The sequence below is a fragment of the Mustelus asterias genome, chromosome 4 (genome assembly GCF_964213995.1).
Source record: "Mustelus asterias chromosome 4, sMusAst1.hap1.1, whole genome shotgun sequence".
NCBI lineage: Eukaryota > Metazoa > Chordata > Chondrichthyes > Carcharhiniformes > Triakidae > Mustelus > Mustelus asterias.
In genome coordinates, this window is record NC_135804.1 from 55,400,914 (window position 1) to 55,425,628 (window position 24,715).

A 24,715-nucleotide genomic window follows, 5' to 3' on the forward strand; every position below is an offset into this window, starting at 1 on the left:
TTATGGGAATAGGCCTGGGTGGGATTGTGGTCGGTGCAGACTCAATGGGCCGAATGGCCTCCTTCTGCACTGTAGGATTCTATGATTCTATCATCGGAGTAATCAGGAGTCTATCTTGGGGCAATTAGGAGTCAGTATATTGCTGTGGGTCTGGAGTCACATGTAGGCCAGACAAGGTAAGGACGGCAGATTTCCTTCCCTAAAGGACATTAGTGAAGCAGATAGGTTTTTAGGACAATTGATAGTTTCATGGTCACCATCACTGAGAGTAACTTTTAATTCTAGATTGTGTGAATTGAATTTAAATTCCACCAGCTGTCATTGTGAGATTTGAGCGGAGCATTAGCTGGGGCTTCTGGATTACTTGTTACTTGAAATGAAGTTACAGCCTGTAACTTGGCATTGGTGATCTGCGTTTCTTGACTGCAAGGGAAAGAGCTATACAGAGTTGCATTGAATCTACATGATAAGAGAGGCCATTTGGCCCAATTCTATCCTCCTACCCTTCTTCATCTAATCCTATCTGAATACCCTTTCCTTTTATCCCTCTTTATTTATATTTATTAGTGTCACAAGTAGGCTTACATTAACACTGCAATGAAGTTACTGTGAAAATCCCCTAGTCGCCACACTCTGGCACCTGTTCAGGTAGTAAGAACAAAGAAAATTACAGCACAGGAACAGGCCCTTCAGCCTTCCAAGCCTGCACTGACCGTGAGGGAGAATTTAACAAAGCCAATGCACCTAACCAGCACATCTTTCGGACTTGTGGGAGAAAACCAGAGCACCTGGAGGAAACCCATGCAGACAGGGGGAGAATCTGCAAATTCTGCACAGATGGTGACCCAAGCTGGGAATTGAACCTGGATCCCTGGCACTCTGAGATAGCAGAGCTAACCATGGTGCCACTGTGCCGCCCTAAATGTGGCAAATGTGTTCCACATCCTTTCCACCCTTTTGGGCAAAGAATTGGATTCCCGATTGGTTTTATTTGTCACCTAGGACCACCTTGTATTCATAGCTCCTAATTTTGGGCCCCTCCAAGGCAAAACATCTCCATGTCCATTCTAAATCTCTTATCAGGTCTCCCCCATCCCCCTAACCTTTTCTACAGAAAATAACACCAGTTTGTTCATCCTTTCCTGACTAGGTACATCCTGCATTCTGGTATCATCTTTCTAAATCTTTTTATTTTGTATCTGCTCTGATGCTGCAATGCCCTTTGCTGTAATATTGAGACCAGAATCCAGCACAGCACTCCAAAAGTGACCTAACTAAGATCCAATACACAAGATTAACATAATGGGCAGAATTTTCTGGTCACACCCACCCCGAGACTGGAAATTCCCGCTTGAGGTCTTTATGGTCCATCAAATTTTCTGCCCCAACCGCAACGATGCCCGCAGCAAGTGGGAGTGGAAAATTTACCCCAATATCCCTGCTTTTCAATTTCATTCCTCTGGAAATAAATCCATGATGACTTTGCATGTTTTTAATGGCTTTATTAACCTTCTTCACAACTTCTAGTGATTTATGTATCTGTACTTCTAGATCCCTTTGCTCCTCAGCCCTGTTCAGTCTTCTATTGTCCAAGCAGCATGTGACCTCCTTATTTTTTTCCCTACCAAATTGCATCCCCTCACATTTATCTGTATTGAAATTAATTTGTCAATTAAACAGCCATTCTGAAAGTTTATTAATGTCTTGTATTTGTCCATATTTTTCCTTTTAATTTACTGCGCCCCACCAGTTTGGTGTTGTCCACAAATTTAGAAATTGCACTTTGGATTCCTGAGTCCAAGTTATGAACAACAGTAGTCCCAAAACCAATCCCAGTAGTTTGCTGCTTTCCACCTTTAGCCAGTCTCAGCCATTACCTTTAATCCTTACTCTCTGCTTTCTGTGTTGTAGCCAGAAAGTGAATGATCCAGGCTTTGTGAAAGGAGGTGACCTTGTCAGGGTGTCTCACATAACACAGCATCAGAACAAAGCAGAAAATGCTTGAAGTACTCAGCAGGTCAGGCAATATTTACAGCGAGAGGAACAGAATTAATGTTTCAGGTTGATGACCTTTTGTCAAGACTGGAGAAAGTTGAGGATGTAACAGGTTTTAAACTAGTACAAGGGAGAAAGGCAAAAGAGAAGGTTTGTGACAGGTTGGAGAAGTTAAATGATAAAAGGGATTTTTGTGCAAGTTGGAGGGAGATGGTAATGGGACAAGTAAAGAACCAAACTAATGGAGGCGTAAATGGGCCCAATAAAATGGGGGCAGAGGTGATGATTTGAAATTGTTGAAGGCTGCTGACAGAAAGTTGAAGAACTGTTCCTCGAGCTGATGTTGAGCTTCATTGGAACAGAAAAGGAGACTGAGGCAAGGGAGAACTGAATGGGGTGGAGAATTAAAATGACACGTGACCGGGAGCTCAGGATCATGCTTGCCAATTGAATAGAGGTGTTCACTTAAGCGATTCACGCAATCTGCATTTGGTCTCCCAAGTGTAGCGGACACGGTAGCATGAACTGTGAACACAGCAGAATGAATTCAAATAACTTCCAGGTGAGACAGTGAATTGCTTGTAGGAATGTTTGGAGCCCTGATCAGTGATGGAGGAGGTAGAAGGGCAGACATTGCATTTTCTGCACATCCAGCGGAAGGCAGAAGGAGAGGAGTTGTTGGGGGCAATTGAGGAGTGGACCACAATTTTATTACGGGAATAGTTTCTTGGAAATACTGAGAGAGCAAGGGGTGGGCAGGTGGTGACATCATGTTAAATCCACCTGACCTGCACACCTTTGGACTGTGGGAAGAAACCAGAGCACCCAGAGGAAACCGACGCAGACACAAGGAGAGCGTGCAAACTCCACACAGATAGTCACCCAAGGAAACCTTGGTCCCTGGCGCTCTGAGGCAGTAGTGCTAACCACTGTGCCATCGTGCTGCCCTAATATTTTTCACAGTAACTTCATTGCAGAGTTATTGTAAGCCTTTTTGTGACATAAATAAATAAGTGTGGCAGCGAAAGGCCAGCTTCCATACCCACGCTTCGAGTGTGGTTCCTTTTTTCATCATCAAGATTCTTTGTGAGATTTTATTTTTCAGCTGGGTGAAGGAGATAGAACAGAAACTGAGGGGTCCACTCACTGCTGTCCTTTCTGTCTCAGCTCATCAAATCAAGTGTCGATGGACAGCATCCTGTGGGAAGCTGGCTAATTAGGTAGGAGCTCTGTGCCCGATCAGGACAGTAGGCAGGGATATCCCACGGCGGAGGTGTTACACCATGAGCAGGAAGTCAGTCACTGTTACACATTTAAAGGCTCCCTGCTCTCTCAATCTGTCTTTTTTTATTGAAGTTTCAAAAAAGCTTAAAGGGAAGGAATGGATTTGAAAAAACACATAGGCGTAGCCACCTTCGGCTGCGATATTCAACCATTGTTGTGGTCTCAGGCCTTCTCTTGTGCTGCCTCATCATAGCTGCCGCCAAACAGTCCCAAACATTTTCACATCTGATGCCCAAAGGAAATGCAGTGGGCAATAAAAAATTGCACAAACAACTAGGCTGTTCTCAAGCTCAATAGCTTGTTAATTAATCGTTTCAAAATGGAGGATGAGTGATTTCCTTGCCTTCTTGCCTTCTGCAGTTTCAGAGACTGGTGTGATGATATCATATTGCCAACCAAATGTCATCATGCTCTATTTTACATTTGCACGGAGGAGCAGCCACCCTAGTTTGCGACTATAAAATCCAAACCTTTATGTACGGGAGGTCAGTGCACATTGCTTTTACATAGAAACTAGAAGGAGGAGTAGGCCATTTGGCCCTTCAAGCCTGCTCTGCCATTCATTATGATCATGGCTGATCACCGAATTCAATATCCTGATTCCCCCCTTCACCCCATATCCCTTGATCCCTTTAGCCCCAAGTTCTATATCTAATTTATTCTTGAAATCAGACAATGTTTTGGCCTCAACTACTTTCTGTGGTGGTAAATTCCATACACACACCACCCTCTGGGTGAAGAAATTTCTCTTCACTTCAGTTCTAAAAGGTTTACCTCTTATCCTCAAACTATGACCCCTAGTTCTGGACTCCCCCACCATTGGAAATGTTCTCCTGAATCTACCCTGTCTAACCCTGTTAGAATTTTATAAGTTTCTGAGATCCCATCTCACTCTTCTAAACTCCAGCGCATAATCCTAACCAATTTATTCTCTCCTCATATGACAGATCTGCCATCCCAGGAATCAGCCTGGTAAGCTTTCACTGTACTCCCCCTATAGCAAAGCCAACCTTCCTAAGATAAGGACACCAAAGCTGCACACAATACTCCAAGTGTGGCCTCACCAACGCCCTGTACAATTGCAGCAAAACATCCCTATACCTATACTCAAATCTTCTCGCTTTGAGGGCCAACATACCATTTGCCTTTTGACTGCCTGCTGTACCTGCATGTTTACTTTCAATGACTGTTGCGTGAGAATGCCAAGGTCTCTCTGAGTATCCACCTCTCTCAATTTACACCCATTCAAATAATAATCTGTCTTCCTATTATTGCTACCAAAGTGGATAACCTCACATAATAGCAACATGTTAGTCAATTGTCTTGTAAAAGCTATTGTGTTAGTGGCACAGTGGCACAGTGGTTAGAACTGCTGCCTCACAGCACCAGGGACCCAGGTTCAATTCTGGTCTTGGGAGACTATGCGGAGTTTTCACATCCTTCCTGTGTCTGCGTGGGTTTCCTCTGGGTGCTCCAGTTTCCTCCCACTGTCCAAAGGTGTGAAGACTCGGTGGACTGGCCATGCTAAATTTCCCATTTGTGTCTAAGGAGGTGTAGGTTAGATGGATTAGCCATGGGAAATGTGCAAGTTTATGAGGATAGGACAGGGGGTGGGCCTGGGTAAGGGTCGATGCAGACTTGATGGGCCAAATGGCCTCTTTCTGCACTGTAGGATTCTATGCATGTTTGTGTTGATGACACTTTCCATCAACTGGCATTATTCACCATCAACAAACTCTCAGTTTGAGGTTCTTCAGGACTACTTAGCTCAGGAGCCTATTATAGCATGGGTCCAAACATGGGCAAAAAGCTGAATTTCAGAGTGAAGTAGAGAGTGCTGCCCTTATTATAAGTGGGGATGAGGAGCATATCAGCCATGATCGAATGGTGGAGCAGACTCAATGGGCCAAATGGCCTAATTCTGCTCCTATATCTTATGAACTTATGAACTCAATGACCTGTTCCCACTCCGCCCCCCCCCCCCCCCCATATCCTTTGATCCTTTTAACCTGAAAGGCTATATCTAACTCCTTCTTGAAAACATACAATATTCCAGGTGTGGTCTCACCAGGCCTTATATAGTTACAGCAAGACATCCCTGCTCCTGTACTTGAATCCTCTCTCTATGAAGGCCAACACACCATTTACCTTCTTTACCACCTGCTGCACCTGCATGCTTACTTTCAGTGACTGGTGTACATGGACACCCAGGTCTCATTGCATATTCCCCTCTCTCAATCTAGCCATTCAGATAATAATCTGCCCTCTTGTTTTTGCTACCAAAGAGGATAACCTCACATTTATCCGCGTTGTACTACATCTGCAATGCATTTGCCCACTCAGCTTGTCCAAATCACAGTTCACTCTCCCACCCAACTTTGTGTCATCTGCAAATTTGGAGATATTACATTTAGTTCCCTCATCTAAATTATTAATATATATTGTGGATAGCTGGGGTCCTAGTACTGATCCCTGTGGTACCCCACTAGTTACTGCCTGCTATCTGGAAAAAGGCCCATTTATTCCTAATCTTTATTTACTATCTGCTAACCAGTTTTCTACCCATCTCAATACACTACCCCAATCCCATGTGTTTTAATTTTATTCACTAATCTCTTATGTGGGACTTTGTCGAAAACCTTCTAAAAGTCCAAATACACCATATTTACTGACTCCCCCTCATCACCTCTACTAGTTACATCCTGGAAGAATTCCAGTAGATTTGTCAGGCATGATTTCCCTTTCATAAATCCATGCTGACTCTGGCCCATCCTGCCATTCTTTTCCAAGTGTTTTGCTATTAAATCTTTTATTATGGACTCTAGTATTTTCCCCACTACCGACCACCAGGCTGACAGGTTTATAATTCCCTGTTTTCTCTCTATCTTCCTTTTTGGATAATGGGATTACATTAGCTATCCTCCAATCTAAAGGAGCTGTTCCAGAGTATATAAAATCTTGGAAGATGATCACCAATGTATTCACTATTTCTAGGGCTGCTTCCTTAAGTACTCTGAGATGTAGATTATCAGACCCTGGGATTTATCGGCCTTCAATCCCATCAATTTCCCCAACGCCATTTCCCTACTAATACTGATCTCCTTCAGTTTCTCTCTCTCACTAAATCCTGTGCTCCCCAACATTTCCAGTATTTTATTTGTGTCTTCCTTTGTGAAGACGGAACCAAAGTATGTATTTAGTTGGTCAGCCATTTCTTTGTTCCCCACCTTCATAGCGACAGCATTTGAGTGCAGGAGCATGGATGTCTTGTTGCAATTATACGTGGCCTTGGTGAGACCACACCTGGAATAATATGTGCAGTTTTGCTCTCCTTATCTGAGGAAGGATGTTCTTGCTGTGGAGTGAGTGGTCAAACAAGTTTATGCTCCGCACGAGTCTCCTCCCATATTACTTAATCTAAACCTTTCTGCATTTATATATCTTCCCCTTCAATGTATCTTTGCTATTCCCCTCAATACTCCATGTGGTAGCAAGTTCCAAATTCCAGATAGCAGGGATGTCCATGACGATATCATAGAATCCCTACAGTGCAGAAGTAAGCCATTCGGCCATCGGGCCTGCACTGACTCTCCGACAGAGCATCCTACCCAAGCCTGATCTGCGTAACATCGCGTATTTACCCCACTAATCCCCCTAAACCTACACATCTTTGGACACTGAGGGACAATTTAGCAGGCCAATCAACTTAATCTGCACATCTTTGGACTGTGGGAGAGAACAGGCGCACCCAGAGGAAATCCACGAGAGAACGTGCAAGCTTTACACAGTCACCCAAAGAATTGAATCCGGGTCCCTGATGCTGTGAGGCGGCAGTGCTAACAATGGTGCTACTGTGCCGCCCATGTGATCTGGACAAGGGTGTAGGAACACAGTACAATTTCTGCGGAGGCAACACAAAAAGTGGGAGTGAGGTTATCTGCGTTTTTAAAAAAACACTTCAGGAATCTGTAAACAAGTTAGTAGATTTGATGGATAGAACATATTGTGGGAAAATATGGGGTGAGGCAATGAAAATTACATATATACTAAAAGTTAAAACTTAAAAGGAATTTTGAGTAAAGTGATATGGATAACTTTTAAAAGTGAATACACAACTAAAGTATCGAAGCTCATAATTTCTATAGCTGTGCATAGGCTACAATAGTTAGGCTGAAAATCTAACATGGTCAAGTTTTGGGTGCCTTACTGTAGCCAATGGGGAGGGAGCAGAAGCGATAGGGTAAGATGCAGCAAGGATGAACAACTTATATAAGAAGAGCCTAAAGAACCTGGGACAGCTTATTTCTTCATTAAGCCCAAAATTAAATAGAAATCTGACAAAGACACTCAAGATTAATCAGAGGTCTTGAGAAATCAGGTAATTATTTTCACTGCTCAATGAGTTGATAATTAGCAGTCATACATTTGAAGATCATCACCAAATGAGTCGAAGGAGAGTTTAAGAGAGTTTCCATATGAAGACGGCATTCATATACAAACTTCCTGGAAGTTGGAAGCAGAATCTTTTTTTTAAAAAATGAAATGATAATTATTTGAAAGAAAAAATGTGAAGGCTGTACAGATAGGGCAACATAATGAGACTGAATGGTTGGATTGGATAGCACTGATCACTTTCTCCCCTATAGTGAGATTTATTTAAGTCCATGAATGTAGAGTAATTTGAAATGTCTTGTATTATCCAAGAGGCCAATAGAAATTTCACACACTTTTTATCCAGTTGGAAGTTCTATTTGTGGATGCTCTCTCTTTTTGGAGATCAATGATTTGATTTGTCACCATTTGTCTGTCTATCTAGGGGACCAAATGTCCTTTCAGTGATCTACATTTGTCTTTGCATGCATTGTGTGTCTTGGTATATATGGACTTCAGATAGTATTACCTCTCAGCTGAACTGGTGACTGTACTTCACATTGTTCCACTTTTTGTTTTGATTTGATTTATTATTGTCACATGTATTAGTATACAATGAAAAGTAGTTTCTTGAATGCTATACAGACAAAGCATACCATACATAGAGAAGGAAAGGAGAGAGTGCAGAATATAGTGTTAGTTATAGCTAGGGTATAGAGAAAGACCAACTTAATATAAAGTAGGTCCATTCAAATGTCTGAAGGCAGCAGGGAAGAAGCTGTTCTTGAGTCGGTTGGTACGTGACTTCAGACTTTTATATCTTTTTGGTTTTGGTAAAATAAACTTTTGTGGCAGGAACCAACATCAGTTCACAATTTTGTTAAAAAATGCAATAACTAATGTAAGCAATGTGATTTTAAGGTGACAACTAACTATACCATGATCATCCACCTGTTCTCTGTGGCATCACCCCTCTTGATGGGAGCTTGGACTAGACCTTCAGTGCTTTTTGCCACTTGTGCCATGAGCTCTGCGCTGGTTACTAATTGATGGCGACAACTCATGGCACACACTGGCATTGGCTATAATGCGCTTTGGGGCATGCTGGGGTGGTGAAAGGCTCTAAATTAAAGTAACTCTGCCTTTTGGTATAAACATCAATTCTCAACAGGACTCCTGTATTACTGATGCTATTCTGGTCACTCCCAATATCTTTCCCTCCCCATTTTCCAATACAAAGTTGATCCGGTTCCCAATATAACATCCCTTCCCCTCCCTGCCCTTACACACTGCCCGAGATCCCTAAACCACTTCACAAATGTTGTCATTGATTTTTTAAAATATAATGTTTAGTAAAACATAATCCTCCTAATGGATGACGGATGATCGGATATACTAAACCACAGATGTTAGTTCTGGGGGAAGGGGGTGGTGGATTGATCCAGATGTCACTGCACTTGGAATTGACAGACACGTTTCTCGGGGAGGGACACATTTCACATTGCAATCCGCAAATGAAAGGGCGGAAATGCTTTGTGGCCAGAGAGGGTTTGGCCAGTTGATATTATTCAGAAATGGCACTGCTTCAGAATTGTGTGTCAATAAGATGACGTGGGAGTAGGAGTTTGGGGGTGGGTGGTGAATGAACCGGTGCTTATGAGGCTCAGATCTTGGTTGGCATGGGGGTCCGCAGATCTGGGGGTCCACACCCTGACAGCCTGAGAAACGGAAAGGGGATTGCTCCCGGAGACCTCACAACACTGGAACTGCCAGCCTTCCCACTCGGCTTGCTCAAGCGGCTGCTTTGCCAGCAACACTGCACTCGCTGAGCGTTTGATTAAAAAATGCATTTGATGTCCGCCTTTCTGTGAATGTTCTTATAACTCCCCTCCCTTTCCACTTCTCCAGTCACTCCCGCAAGCAGCTGCCCTGCCTGACGCCTAAACCGTCGTGTACGCTAACTTAAGTGCTTCGGTGCCCTAATTGCGAGTGATTTTGTGGTCAAATCCGTTTAACAGCGTGACATGATGGGTGTGATCAATGTTTAGAGCCCACCATAATCTGCTGATGCAATAAACATTCTCTGGCCCCCAAAACAGCATTTGGATCAAAGTCCAATCCCCCTTTTAAAAAAAACACATTGGATAGATGCAAGTTAAGTGCATGAATGTGAGAGTGTTTCGGTAATGGATTCTGCATGTATTCAATATGTGTGTGTGTTGCATTGGGTCACTTTTTGTTTGCAATGCAACGCTGATGGTTAATTATTTTTGCAATTGCATGGAATACATTGAGTCCTGCATCGTTTGTATGGGGTGCAGGAAGAGCGAGAGAGAGAGAGCAGGCTTTTCTGCCACCTCCTGTAAGAAGCAGTGTTGCCCTGTCTCTCTGGTTAAGGTGCAGTCAGCAGTCGGAGGGTTGGATTGGCGCAGGCTCCAGTCTATTTGACGTCAGTGTGGAGTGGGGCTGAGCCTGGCGCACTCTGTGTCTCTCCCTCCATTGTGAGCTGCTGAAGGATGCGATCGGGCTGATCCGCTGCCGCCGCCCCGCTGTACACACACACACAACACACAGCCCACCAGCACTGAGCCCGCCACACACACACAGGCAGCCCCCTCCCCTCCTTCCATCTGTCCCCTTCCCACTGGGACTCAATCTTACAACGACAAGGAAAAAAAAAATTCTTCCTCCTCTTCCAGGATCTTTCTCTCTCCCTCCTTCTCCTCTCATCCGCTGTTCACCGCCAAAAGGAAAAGGAGTGAGCCTCGTCCCCTGGCTTTGGATGTGCGATTAAATCCCAGCGTCTCCCAACACCGAGGGTTCAGCTCGAGAGAGAGTGTGAGTTGAGTGAGGAGAGGCCAGAGCTACTTGCCAGCAGCAACCATGGGATGTACAATGAGCGCCGAGGAGAGGGCAGCCATGGAGCGGAACAAAGCCATCGAGAAAACCATCAAAGAGGATGGCATCAGCGCCGCCAAGGATGTCAAGCTGCTGCTTCTCGGTGAGAGCCTGGGCTGCCCACCCCAAACCCTCTCCCCTTTCCCCGCCTGGGGAGTCTCCTCAGCCGGCCTGCTGCCTCACTCCGCTCCCTCCCTCCCTAATCTCCCTTTATCCCCCCTCATATTTGTCAAACCTTCCCTTTTTTTTCCTCTCCATTCCCCAACCCTACTTTCTCTCATCTTCTCCTTTTTTCCCCCCCACAGGGGCGGGAGAATCAGGGAAAAGCACCATCGTAAAGCAAATGAAGTAAGTGGCTTCTGTTTTTATTTTACATTTTTTTGGTATGGATTTTAATATGGTGGAGACACTTTCTCTGTATGTTCACGGTTCATTTTGAGTCGAGACTGTATCTTGAGGTTAAGATGTATATTAATGGCAGGGGCCCGCCATGTTTATGGTGCTATTATCTTACATTCTTATGTCCAATATATTGACGGTTTTGGTGAAAGGGACTGTGACTCTTCCCAACATGTGCAGTGTGGTTGGTGATTTGGGGAGTCAGATTTTTTTCTGGGGTGGGGTCCATATTTTTTGTGTTAATATTCCTGTTTCTTTGGAAAGGGTGTGGGTCTGGTGTATTTATACTGTAGCTCTGTCACCATAGCAGGACTTGCATCTGTGAATGTGCAAAGATGCATCAGGATTGAGACTCTGCTTCAGAGGAGGGGCAGGGGGGAATCATCCCCAGCTACCAATTAACCTTTAATGCCAAGCTTTCATCTTTCAACCTTTTTTTGTCATGTTTGATCGCTTGAAGCTGGCTGCGAGGTCAGTTATGTGGTATTTTTTTAAAAATACATCGAATGCGGATTCAACGTGACAGATGGCAGATTGAACACTTGCCATTTAAAGATTGTTTTAACCGAGATATTATGATTCATTGTTATAATTAATCAGCCAGAATTCACTTGGGGTTTCAATAACAAGTGGTACACTCATTGCTAGCAAATTTGTGAGATTACCTGGATCACATAGCAGGTTGGTCCCACCCTTCCCTATCCACTCCCCTTGCATCCTATTTTCTTTATTGATTGTATGGGATTCTTACAATTTGGGGGCTAAGGAAATATGTTTTAAGCGATGGCAACGTCTTCTTCATAAGCACAAATTGTTGCTTTACAGGGATAATTCAGGCCTCTTTATTATCCATGTACAAATTGCCCACGTCTGTGTTTATGTATAAATATCACTAAGACCAGATACAGAAATCAGGAACTCATGGAATGTTGGCCTTTTCCTTAAGTAGCCTGGGATACAAAAGTGAGGATGTTGTGTTTCAGCCTTCTGTACAGGGCCTTGGGAAGACCCCCATTTGACATAAAAGCAAAATATTGCGGATGCTGGAACCTGAAACAAAAACAGAAAATGCTGAAAAATCTCAGCAAGCCTGACAGCATCTGTGGGAAGAGAATAGAGCCAACGTTTCTAGTCTAGATGACCCTTTGTCGACTCGAAACATTAGTTCTATTCTCTCTCCACAGATGCTGTCAAACCTGCTGAGATTTTCCAGCATTTTCTGTTTTTGCCCTCAGTTGACATGTTGTATTTGGTACTGGCCATCACATTTCAGGATGGGTATATGGACCTCAAAGAGAGTATAGTGTACATTCACCAGATTGGTACAAGGGCTTAAAGAGTTAACTAATGAGGAGAGGTTGCATAAACTAGACAGTCATTCCCCTGAGTTTAGATTCAGTGGCCTGATCAAGATGTTTAAAATAACAAAAGGATTTAATAGGGTAGGTACGCAGGAACTTGGGTGGGGTAATCGAAGGCATGGGGCACAATTTTTAAATAAAATCTAGGCCTCTGAATTGAAATCAAGAAACACTTTTTACACAAAGGGGCATGAGAAAGCTGTAGATTCTAGGATATTTGACATTTTCAGGTCTGAGATTTGTTGATCTGTGTTGGTTAAGGGAATGGAGATATGAATCAAAGACAGGTACATGGACTTGAAGATTATTCTGATTGAGTGGCAGAACAAGTTTAAGAGCATGAATAGGTCTATTTCTGTTTCTACCTGTGACTGGGCCAGCCTTGTATATTATAGCTTGGGGCAGCATATTTGCCTGTGCATCTGCTTGAAAGCTGTATTTTTTTGTAGTTGTCTATATGTCTTGATTTAGAATGGAATATTACCTGTACAACAGCACATTTTTCTGAGTATTATACCCCAGATCAACCAATTTCATGAACAACTGGCTGGGGATCTATGTCTTGGAACCTGGATCTTATTTGCCAAGGTTGTAGTCCAAAAGTGATGATGCTGTAGCTTGGATTTGTATCTGTGTATTGTGCGTTGCTTGTTTCTTATGTGAGGAAATCAGTGCAAAATTGGTGTTGGGACCTGGGGTGGTGCAGTGTGGGTTGGGGTCTGGGCTTTCTGGCTTGTGTTGGTGTGAAATGGCCTGGGTCTGTGTTTTCCTGCCTGGTCTGGTTCACTTGGGCCCGGGTTTGCAAGTTTTAGCTTTCCACCTTTGACATCACCCGTCTCCACTGCTGCCTCAGTTCATCTCCTGCAACCCCATTATAATCTCTGGACTTGACTATTTCCATGCTTCTTGGCAAACCTCCCCCTACATTTTACTCTTTATAGTTCTGTTGTTGGTGTCCTCACTCTCACTAAGTCCTATTACCCCTGTGCTTGCTGACCCACATTGGCTCCCAATCTGGCAGTAACTCAGTTAGTCATTTATGGCTCAGAAGGATGCCATTTGGCCCATCGGGTTCATGCTGGTTCCCTGCAGAGCAATCCAGTCGGTCCCACTCCCCTGCTTCATCCCCTTGATCCTGTAAGTTTACTTCCAAGTGCCCATCCAATTTCCCTTGGAGTTCATTGATTGTTTTTGCTTCTGTCACTCTTGTTTTAAAATTTTCATCCTTGTTTCAAATCCCTCCATGGTCTCGTTCTCCATATCCTCCAGTCCCTACATCCCTCAGATATCTGCACTCCTTCCATCCTGACCTCTTGACTATCCCTGATTTTAATCGCTGCACTCTTGGTGACTGTGCCTTCAGCTGCCAGAACCCTAAGTCCTGGTGTCCTTTCCCGAAACCTCTCGGCCTCTCTTCCTCTTTGAACACTAGTCTTAAAATCCACCTCTTTGACCAAGCTTTTGGTTAGCTGGCCACGCTAAAGGTGCTGTAGCAATGTAGTTCCTTGTTGGGTGGTTGTTTTGAGCTGTAGGTTTGATGTGGAGCAGGGTTAGTGCCTGTGGCCTCTTGCTCAGTGTCTGCACCCAGCCCAGTGCGGGGCCCGGAGCTGGGAGGGTTTCCCGGGCTCGCTGTGTTGGGCTGAGCCCGGAGCTCAGTCTGAGCAGGGGCAGCCAGCCTGTCCCGGCCCCGCGGCGCTGGAGGGCGGCGAGGCTTGGCGAAGCGGCCCCAGGAGCGGAGTGTGAGAGCCGCGGCCGCCCAGGGCTTTTCAGGCGCTTTGGCTGGTGGACAGCGCCCTGGGAAACGGCGGGAGGCGGATTGGGAGAGATCGGGCCGGCTCGGGGGGACTCGGCTCCCGGGATCGGTCACTCTGGGATTGGTCACTCACTGGTGTTGGTCAGATGTTTGGGTTTGGTCATTGGGATTGGTCACGCACTGGGATTGGTCACTGGGATTGGTCACTGGGAGTGGTCACTTTAGGATTGGTCACTGGGATTGGTCACTTTAGGATTGGTCACTGGGATTGGTCGGTCACTGGGATTGGTCACTTTAGGATTGGTCGATCACTGGGATTGGTCAGCACTGGGATTGGTTGCTCATTGGGTAGCACTGTCCCCAGAACCTGGAGAAGGGGCTTTGTCCCCATTGATCATGGCCCAGTTACCATTGGTGTGAAACTTCACGTTGGGCTGGCATGGGAGACACAAGCACGCCACATCAGCTTGGTTTGTCTTGAGGCTTGGCGTGGTTGTTAATCAGTCAGCAGCAAGAAGCCTGTTTCTTTCTTTCCTCAGCAATGCTGCAGAATTTGCTTGTTCACATTGCAATCAGCAAACTAATGGTGCAAGATTGTACACAGCCGGATTCTTGAAAGTCAACAATTGGGATTTATAATTCTTCTAGTTGCTGGGCAATTTGGCAGTCAAATGGGAAAGATGGAATGGGTCAAGAATTAGGCCCTGTCTCGCGTACCTGTCTTGCAAGGGTCCTCGTGTTCATTTTGACTCCTGACAAGAAACATCAGGAACAGTTATCTCCTGGGTGGTACCTATCGCTAATAAAATCACACTGTGGATCATTTACAGTTTTGTTGCCAAAATTGAGAGTCATCAGCAGTAACCATATAAAATTTGCATTTATATAGCACCTTTAACATGGGATAGGATATTTTACTAATATAGACCATACAGTCGTGAAATAAAAACAGCATCCCCACATATCGCACCATGTTTGAAATAGATGCTTTTTACTGCATGACTTGATCACACAAACTATTCATCTGTGCCACCCACCATCCTGCTTTCATCTTGGCAAAAATGGATCAATCTGATTCTACAATTTCATGCAATGTATTGTAAAGAATCTGTACATGGGTGTGCAAACTTTATACTGTATAGATTACACTGTTAAATCTGTCTAGATTTGCGTTAATTGTTCTTATTGTGTAGTCTCTTCAGTGTGTCAGTACTTTGCAATGCATTTCTGCCTATTTATTAAGCAAGGTTTTTTCAACAATGCAAAATTGTGTGATCTGTACAGAAATTGGGAATTCATAGGCTGTTTGAACCAACTGGACACAGTAATTTGTCTAAAAAGCATTGCAAATGTATTTAGATTTACAAGTTATTCCACAGGGAGTAAAATGCTGGCAATTGCATGAAACCATTGTAAATGAACGTCTTTCGATTCGATAGCACTCCTCTGTTTAAGAATAAGAAGGTGGCAAATGAACACACCAATTCTTGGCTGTTATTAACAAAAAAGAAAGTTTGTCATCATCATTTATGTTTGAACTGTAGAAACGAAAGACAAAACCTGTAAAATATTTGGATTCATTTCGGCATTTGTTGGATGGACAGAGAGTGAGAGCAGATCCAAACACTAGCCTTGGTCTCCTGGAGACTATCCACTGGTATATCCTGTAATACTTCAGACATGAGTCAAATTCTAAATATTTGGGATGGGCACCCAATTATTTCCTTCCAGTGATCATTTAAGAATCCTTGGATTTTTGAAGAGCATCTGGATACAGTTGTCCTGTGAGACATGCCTGGGAGATGTATCTTTCCTGCATGCTTCAGCCAAGTCACAGCAGATAAATAGTGGGAGGTGTCCTTCGGTGCAAGAAAATAATTTATTGTCTTGCAAAGACCTGAAGGTGCAATAACAATTCACAAAAGTTTACATTTGTGGAAAAGAACAGTGCAAGGGTTTGGATCACATCTCTAATATTTGGGTCCAATGCAATGGAGATCAATGAAATGAAGCCTGGGTCATTATCTTGCAAGGAAACTTTTGGTGGGCGAAATTCAGAATTGTTTTCTGAGAGTGGTTCCATTTCTTAGAACATTGAAAGTCTGAATTGAAGGGGGATGTTTGAATGCTTTGCTTTGATAGGGATTCAGGCATTGTGGTATTTTGCCACTTGTATAATACTGTGATCTTGCAAATACTGAATTCCTTTTTCTCTTGTACATGGATTCTCATCATTATCAAATTACTATTTAGTTATTCAATAATCTCTTTGCAACTATTAATTATCATGTGCTCTGTCTCAAACTTGAGAACAAGAGCAACAAATAACATAAATATTTCGAGAATCACCTGCATCAAATCATTTTAAAATGGTGAAGAGGTGAAAAGATTTCACAGATACATTGTGATGATGGTCAAATATCAAGAGAGTCTGAACACTGATTTGCTTCACAGCTTGCAATAATGGGCAGGATACAAATATTGAAAGGATTATGTCTTTTTTTGTTGTTTTTATTTTCGAACTCCCATTAGTGCTATTGTTAGGTCCCCGATCTCTGCAGTTCCAGATGATTAATTAGATACAGTGACAGTGAACCTGTTGCACCTGATCCTGTATAACCGGTTGTTTTGCGAAGCAGGTCAGCCCGTAGGGAGCATAAGAACGTTCGGTGTCTTATAATAGCTCAGTCAAAACAGAGAGGTTGACATTGTGCGAAATGCCATTGATTTATTTTAAATTGTCGCTTTATCTAAGATGTTGATTATTGGCAGGAGAGATTTTAAGGAGTGATATTACAGTGCAATAATCCGCCAACCAACAAAGTAACCATGCTAAAGTTGAAGTATGTTCCTCTGAATTGTCCTACAATCCTTTCAGTGTTCAAGGCATAGGTCTCCCACTTCCTGACTCTTTTTTTGTCATGCTATAAAGCTGCGAGGCACATTATACCCTGTTTGGAGACATTTTGCATATGGTCCTCTACTCATTGGTGGTCAGATTTTGCTCCAGTGACATGATAAATATACATTGAGTCCCAAGAGCAGCACTCTAAATTTATATCCGAGAAGCGATTGCACTTCCAATTTCCTCTCCTTCTCCACAGCCTGCCAGAGTAACAGTCTTATAAACCTAAAACACAGAAACAAATGAATTAAGGTACAGGATACCCTGGATAGCTTGATGTAGAATCTCTGGCAACTCAGATTGACGCTCATCATTGCATCATAATTCTGAAAGCATAGCTGTCATCTGCAGAACGCTAAAAGTGGGTGAGTTCCATCGGAGAGCCAGAATTTGAAATATTTTAATCAACCCACAAGCTGAAGATTCATAACAGGAATTATGTTGTCCACCTTGAAACGTTTTCGAATTATTGCAATTTTGTGAATTTAAACAGTGTACAATATTTTCACTCAAATGAATGAGATTATTGCATTTTAAATTCTTAATGGTCTAGGTTCATAGTCCGATATCAACTGCCAGTTTTATTTAATTATTTTGAATTTGTGGGACTGAGTCAGTTTAAAATGTTTTCCTTCTCCATTTTGAAATTGTTGCTGATGGGGACAGTGAATTGGTTGGAAAACAGGCATTTTATCTGTGGGAATTGGATTAGATTCCAGTGTAGCCCAACACTGTGCTCCTTGGAGCAGTTGTAAGGGATGTGGACATGCTCCAATTTCAACCCAGTTCTTACTGGGCGTAAGTCCATAGTGTGGATTGCCCACACCTAATATCAATCAGTAGCTTTGCTCAGGCAGAATATATAGATGGCAGCATTATTGGTGCAGTAGGCAATAATTTTTCAAGTTACATTTAAAACACATTGGGAATTTATTTTGAAGTTAGCATGCTTTATAAATGGCGTGAGGGTGCTTGATGAGGTAATATTGATGGAGCTTTATCCTGTAGGTAATCCATACTGCATCCTCTTTGGGAGTGCTCTCTGGGGTGGTACGGAGGAGTCTTCTCTGGACCGATTGAATAACAAAAGTAACCACTGCTGCAATCTCCAACTACCCCGGTCAGCTTGAATCATTTGGTAACATTCTCACTTCCAAGCGAAGGCTGAATACTTCAATTCAGCATTGAGGGAGTACTGTGCAGTGTGTGAAAGCTGACCCCATCCCTGTAAATGATGCTGCAGAAGGGGAGAATGTAGTTAAGATGCAAAGATGGGGTAAATAAATAGTTCGAATCAATATTGCATAGGGATTGGATGTTCAAAGTCAGACCTTGTGGAAAAGTCAAGATTCATCTTTCTCCACCCCTCCCCATTTTGCCCTACGGTTAATGGTTGCACCTTCAACTGCTTGGACCCTATATCTTGGGATTCCCTCCTTAAACCCTTTCTCCCATTTCTCTACTTACCTTTAAGAATCTCTTTTGGTCACCCTTCCCAATACCTTCTCCTTTGGTCCAGCCTCTTTTTTTACTGTCTCACGAAGCACATTGATGTTTGTCTATGTTAAAGATGCGACCATAAATGCAAGTTAATGTTGACAAAGACTGCTACTATTACTGCAGCACAGTCGCGATTACCGAGAACATCCATTCAACCTTGGGCATTAGTTTGAGAAGGACAGAAGATGAAGTGGAACAATTCAAATCAGGTGCTTTAGGACAGATGAACACAGAGCTGAGAGGCAACAGCATTTCCAAGTAGCTTTGAGAGGGAGGAAGGCTGGCATTGGCATGAAAGTTGGAAAGAACAGATGGATGATAAGTGAGTTTAGGTAGCGGGGTAGTGCCTGAGGAAGGATGAGCACAAATAATATTGGTTAACATTGAAACAAGGAAGTCTGTGGAGAGGGAATTAAGGGACAAGTAGATAGGTTTTGGTTGATGGTAGCTTGGTCAGAAAGGGTGATAAAAAGATGAGGGTCCAGTTTGCAGATGGAAAGGAACTAGCAGATGATCTTGATTTTGGAGGAGGAGTTCCATTAACTCTTTACATTTGGTGCTTGAGATGATGGAGAGGGGTGGAAAAAAGAGGCTTAAGGATCCATTATTCTTGCCCTCCAGGATGATCCTGGGTTATTGTGCGATTTTGACTGAAGCGGGTAGAGGATAATGGTGGCTTATGGCTGATATACATTTTGTTGAAGCTTGTCTTCTGACTTAAAGAAGCTAAGAACAATGATCTAGAGCTGTGACTGCAGTATTAATCTAACGCTTTTGAACAGATGCTGACTATTGTACATGTCCTATCTTTTCTTGACTGATTTTCGCATTTGTGCTTTTATTATTTTGTGTAGAGCAACAGTCTACATTTGTGCAAAAAGGTGGTGAAAACACCACCCTCACTTCACCCTCTCTACCTCTTGTCTGCAAATCAATTCACATTATTTGGGAACCAGGAAATGCTTTGATTAAATACAGCCTACTCCATTTATATCCCCTCTTGCTGTTTAATTGTGATTGATAAGTGAGTCGTTTTCATTTGGTCATACTCCTAAATATAGATTTACATTTTTTTAAAAACGTCTTAACTATAAGTTATGACAAGAATGAGAATCCTTTATTACCTGGAAGATGCACTATTTGTCATTGTTATTTTATCTTTTATTGGCCCTGTTTAATGTGGTTTTACTACGATCACTCCATGTGGAGATCATAAAATCTGATGTCTAACCCCATACTTCAAGAATTCAAAACTGCACAATCAAAACAGCATTACCACTGAATGTACAGTTTTAGCATATTACACCATTATACCAGTCCAATGGTTTCCTTAACATTTTTGGATGGGATATGTTGAGAGTTCAGCTGGTCCAACTTGCAATGGCAAGTCTGTTGAAAGTAAAAACTGAAAGGTTCCTCTCTAATCACAGCAAGCCTGAGCAATCTCTAGTCCCTTTTTTAACAAAATGGAAGAAAGTTCATTAAAAAGTGTTTGAATCTTTAAAAGAACATTTATTATTTGAAAACTTATGGAAAATTGTTGCAAGGAAAGCTTATGAAGAAAAGGTTAAATGGGGTGGCACAATGGTTAGCACTACTGCCTCACAGCGCCAGGAATCTGGGTTCAATTCCCGGCTTGGATCACTGTCTATGCAGAGTCTGCACGTTCTCCATGTGTCTGTGTAGGTTTCCTCCAGGTGCTTCGGTTTCCTCCCACAGTCTGAAAGACGTGCTGGTTAGATGCATTGGCCATGCTAAATTCTCCCTCAGTGTACCCGAACAGGTGCCGGAGTGTGGCGGCTAGGGGAGTTTCACAGTAACTTCATTGCAGTGTTACTTGTGACACTAATAAATAAACTTTAAAACTAGAGAAATGCAAGTTAATAATATAGAAAATGCAAAGAGGGAAAAGCATCATCATATATTGCTTTACCATCACAATATTGTCAGAAATATGTTAAGCACAGTTTGGATGACTGCACAGTTTGTGTTTATATTTGCAGTGTTGTCCTGTACTGATTCTAAATAAGACCCACTCCACTTACTGTAAAATGAAAAGATTATATCTCATTACTGTTAGCTTTTAGTTGTTTCTTTGCGCCTGCTTCGTGTATGAGAAAGTGTCCATGTTCTAACTTGTCTTTTTAGGACCCTGAGGCAAGTTGAAGCGTGTTCATCTGAATGATCACACAATCCTTTAATGTTCAATTTATAGGTCTCCTGCTGATAACACCGTTCCATTTAACCTTTTCTTCATAAGCTTTCCTTGCAACAATTTTACATAAGTTTTCAAATAATAAATGTTCTTTTAAAGATTCAAACACTTTTTAATAAACTTTCTTCCATCAACCAAGGTGTTCGAAAGAAACTGGAGTTGTGTGCTGCTAAATCAGAGAATCTCTACAGTGCAAAAGGAGGCCATTTGGCCCAATGAGTCTGCACCGACTCTCTGACAGAATATCCACCCCACCCTATCCCATGACTAATCCATCTAACCTACACATCTTAAGAAACTGAGGGACAATTTAGCATGGCCAATCCGCCTAACCTACACGTCTTTGGACTGTGGGAGGAAACCAGAGCACCCGGAGAAAACCCACGCAGATATGGGGAGAACGTGCAAACTCCACACAGACACCCAAGGCCAGAATTGAACCCGGTTCCCTGGCGCTCTGTGGCAGCTGTGCTAACCACTGTGCCACCGTGTCACCCTTGGTATAATGGGGTCACGTAACCTCATATTTGATTTGTTGAGATATATGGACAAATACATGTGCAACATGATAGTCTGTTAGATAGATTAGACAACATATCCCAGAGAAATTGATATATTAAGTGCTTGAATTAAATTGCGATGAAGGAAATTGGGGGCATAGTCCACTTTTATTTTGGATCCTGGTCTGAATCATTTCAGAAGGAAGTGGCCCATGTCTCCTATTAATAAGGGTGGGGAGATCTACATGGCTGTTTATATTGGAACTTAGCTTTTTATACCTCCAAGCAGAGTTGGAATCTGGTTTCTGAGGGACAGTGAGATATTTCTGGAGCAGTCCACAGCACCGAACTGCTTGTCGTTAAGCAAGCTTAGGGAATCATTGGAAAATCTCCCTGTAATAGCACTGAGCATGGACTGTTTAAGTTTTTTTAAAAAATTGCTGTACTGTTGTAGTAGGACTCTTGAGATTGCAGTTAGCATTAATTAGTAGGGCAGTACTGGGGGATATTCTATATTGCGCCTGACTCACCCTGTGCCTGATTTGCGAGCATTTAGTCCAAACAGTGGAAGGTTTAATTCTCAGACCTGCTATCGATCATCTGTTGGGGACATGACTAAACATAAACCAAACAGAAGGGAGTTTTGATGGGCGACTATCTCTGACCTTAAGATGTTAGTGATTATTTTAGGATTATCTAGACAAGGCGGTCTTGACCATTCTTCACAAACTTGCATTGCAACCGTCCTTTTTGTCTCCTCTGGTAATTTCCCTGAAGAGATAACAAATAGGTTAGACCAAGGAGAGCCAATGGATGTTATCTATCTTGACTTCCAAAAGGCCTTTGACAAGGTGCCTCACGGGAGACTGCTGAGTAAAATAAGGGCCCATGGTATTCGAGGCAAGGTACTAACATGGATTGACGATTGGCTGTCAGACAGAAGGCAGAGAGTTGGGATAAAAGGTTCTTTCTCAGAATGGCAACCGGTGACAAGTGGTGTCCCGCAGGGTTCAGTGTTGGGGCCACAGCTGTTCTCTTTATATATTAACGATCTAGATGACGGGACTGGGAGCATTCTGGCCAAGTTTGCCGATGATACAAAGATAGGTGGAGGGGCAGGTAGTATTGAGGAGGTGGGGAGGCTGCAGAAAGATTTAGACAGTTTAGGAGAGTGGTCCAAGAAGTGGCTGATGAAATTCAACGTGGGCAAGTGCGAGGTTGTACACTTTGGAAAAAAGAATAGAGGCATGGACTATTTTCTAAACGGTGACAAAATTCATAATGCTAAAGTGCAAAGGGACTTGGGAGTCCTAGTCCAGGATTCTCTAAAGGTAAACTTGCAGGTTGAGTCCGTAATTAAGAAAGCAAATGTAATGTTGTCATTTATCTCAAGAGGCTTGGAATACAAAAGCAGGGATGTACTTCTGAGGCTTTATAAAGCACTGGTTAGGCCCCATTTGGAGTACTGTGAGCAATTTTGGGCCCCACACCTCAGGAAGGACATACTGGCACTGGAGCGGGTCCAGCGGAGATTCACACGGATGATCCCAGGAATGGTAGGCCTGACATACGATGAACGTCTGAGGATCGTGGGATTATATTCATTGGAGTTTAGGAGGTTGAGGGGAGATCTGATAGAAACTTACAAGATAATGAACGGCTTAGATAGGATGGACGTAGGGAAGTTGTTTCCATTAACAGGGGAGACTAGGACGCGGGGGCACAGCCTTAGAATAAAAGGGAGTCACTTTAGAACAGAGATGAGGAGAAATTTCTTCAGCCAGAGAGTGGTGGGTCTGTGGAATTCATTGCCACAGAGGGCTGTGGAGGCCGAGACGTTGAGCGTCTTCAAGACAGAAATTGATAAATTCTTGATTTCTCGAGGAATTAAGGGCTATGGGGAGAGAGCGGGTAAATGGAGTTGAAATCAACCATGATTGAATGGTGGAGTGGACTCGATGGGCCGAATGGCCTTACTTCCGCTCCTATGTCTTATGGTCTTATGGTCTTATGGACTAAATGAAAGCTGGACACTTCCCATCATGAGGGAGGGGCAGCCAGATCAAGATTCAGCATCGCACCACTGTGGTGCATGTCCGGTTGTATTGTTGGTGGTTTGGAAACAGATCACTCAGCAAGTGCTCTTAGCTCAACGTTGCCCAACCAGGGGAATCTGTGAGGACAGCAAATATGGAATAAAAAGGCTGATGGATGTGACTGATTCCCTGATTTACTGCGTTTCAATTTGCAAGAATTCTAAATTGTATTTTAAATTTAAATTGGTGGCTAAATCCAGTATTGTTACAATTTTAAAAATGGCTTTTGTTGCTGATTGCTGGAAGAGCTTTATCCTAATTTGTGTGTGTGCGTGGGTGGGGGTTTGGTGAATATTTATATTGTGTGATTTAAGGTTCCATGGCAACATTGGGCTGAATTTTTCTGTTTGAGTTTCAAGTGTGATGTTGAACATATTTTCATGTACCTGAACACGTGTAACTGGATAAAGGACACCATTGTCCAAATCTTATTTTTAGCGTATCTTCACACCTAAACTGTTTCTTACACTTTGGGGAATATTGGAGGGAAGTGGTGGAAAGATCCATCAGCCCATTGAACTGCGTTGAATGCGCCTTCCATGGCCAACAAGTCCTGGCGTTGGATTCAAACCCAGAGTTTGTGGTCCAGAGGGAGGGAGGCTGCCACTGCCCCATAAAGCATCCCATCTCCCAAATAAGAAACCACCTCCAGCAGCACCGCCCAGTTGGAGACAGCAGGTGGCCTGAGGATGTGGGAGGACCAATCAGGGCTTCTGAAGGGAAGGGTTGGCTGACAGACCTATTGTGAATGCTATGTGCTGCTGAGATGAGTAAACAAAGGGGTAAAAGTGGGTAGATGATAGGAATGTGGAGTTGAGGTTAAAATCAGATCAGCCATGATCGTTTTGACTGCTGGAGCTGGCTCAAAGGACTAAGTGGCCTACTCCTGCTTCTACTCCATATGTTCATAGGAATGGAGAAGGAGATAGCAGCACAAGTGACAAGCAAAGAGTGAGGAGTAAACAGTGACCAGCATTTGCCTGCAGATGTCTTGAGGATTGCCAACTTTGTCCTTCAGAGTGCCCGCTCTTTGTGAAGTATGGCACTCTGGCCTGCTGCTCTGAGCTGGCCACCTGTAAGTAGATGAATTACAGAAATGGGGGAGTCATGGGCTGCAGGCAAAAGTCCAGAGCCTGCCATGGATGCTGTAAATTGCATCATTAATTGACTTCCTTTGCTGACAGGCAGGGTACCATCCCACCCATTGAAAAAAAACATTGGAATATCTGTCAACTTTTCCTGGATCCCCAACCTCTTGACCGTGGAAAATTCCCCCGGACAGCTCACTTGATGGTGACCTCAATCACTCTAGCATCTACCTGGAAGCTGAATCCAGTGAATTAGAAAGTATTTAGTTTGACAGATGTGGAGTAGGGAATTTTGTCATAACTATTCCTGATCCAGCAGAGGTGAAGTGAAAGGCCCTGTGTATGTGGGT

At 43.2% G+C, this 24,715-nt stretch overlaps 1 protein-coding gene across 3 annotated transcripts in view; it reads left to right on the plus strand.

Annotated features, from left to right (window-relative positions):
• Positions 1-10,099: 10,099 nt before the first annotated feature.
• The window catches only part of gnao1b (guanine nucleotide binding protein (G protein), alpha activating activity polypeptide O, b), a 243,352-nt gene continuing 228,736 nt past the window's right edge, over positions 10,100-24,715 (plus strand). For 2 of the 3 annotated variants that reach the window (XM_078211066.1, XM_078211063.1), the window contains exons 1-2: positions 10,170-10,651; positions 10,854-10,896. In XM_078211066.1, coding sequence (XP_078067192.1) covers positions 10,534-10,651; positions 10,854-10,896 — 161 coding nt within the window. In that variant the 5' untranslated portion in view covers positions 10,170-10,533. Of the gene's footprint in view, positions 10,652-10,853; positions 10,897-24,715 lie in introns of all 3 variants that reach the window. The other variant, XM_078211065.1, reaches the window with a different exon arrangement.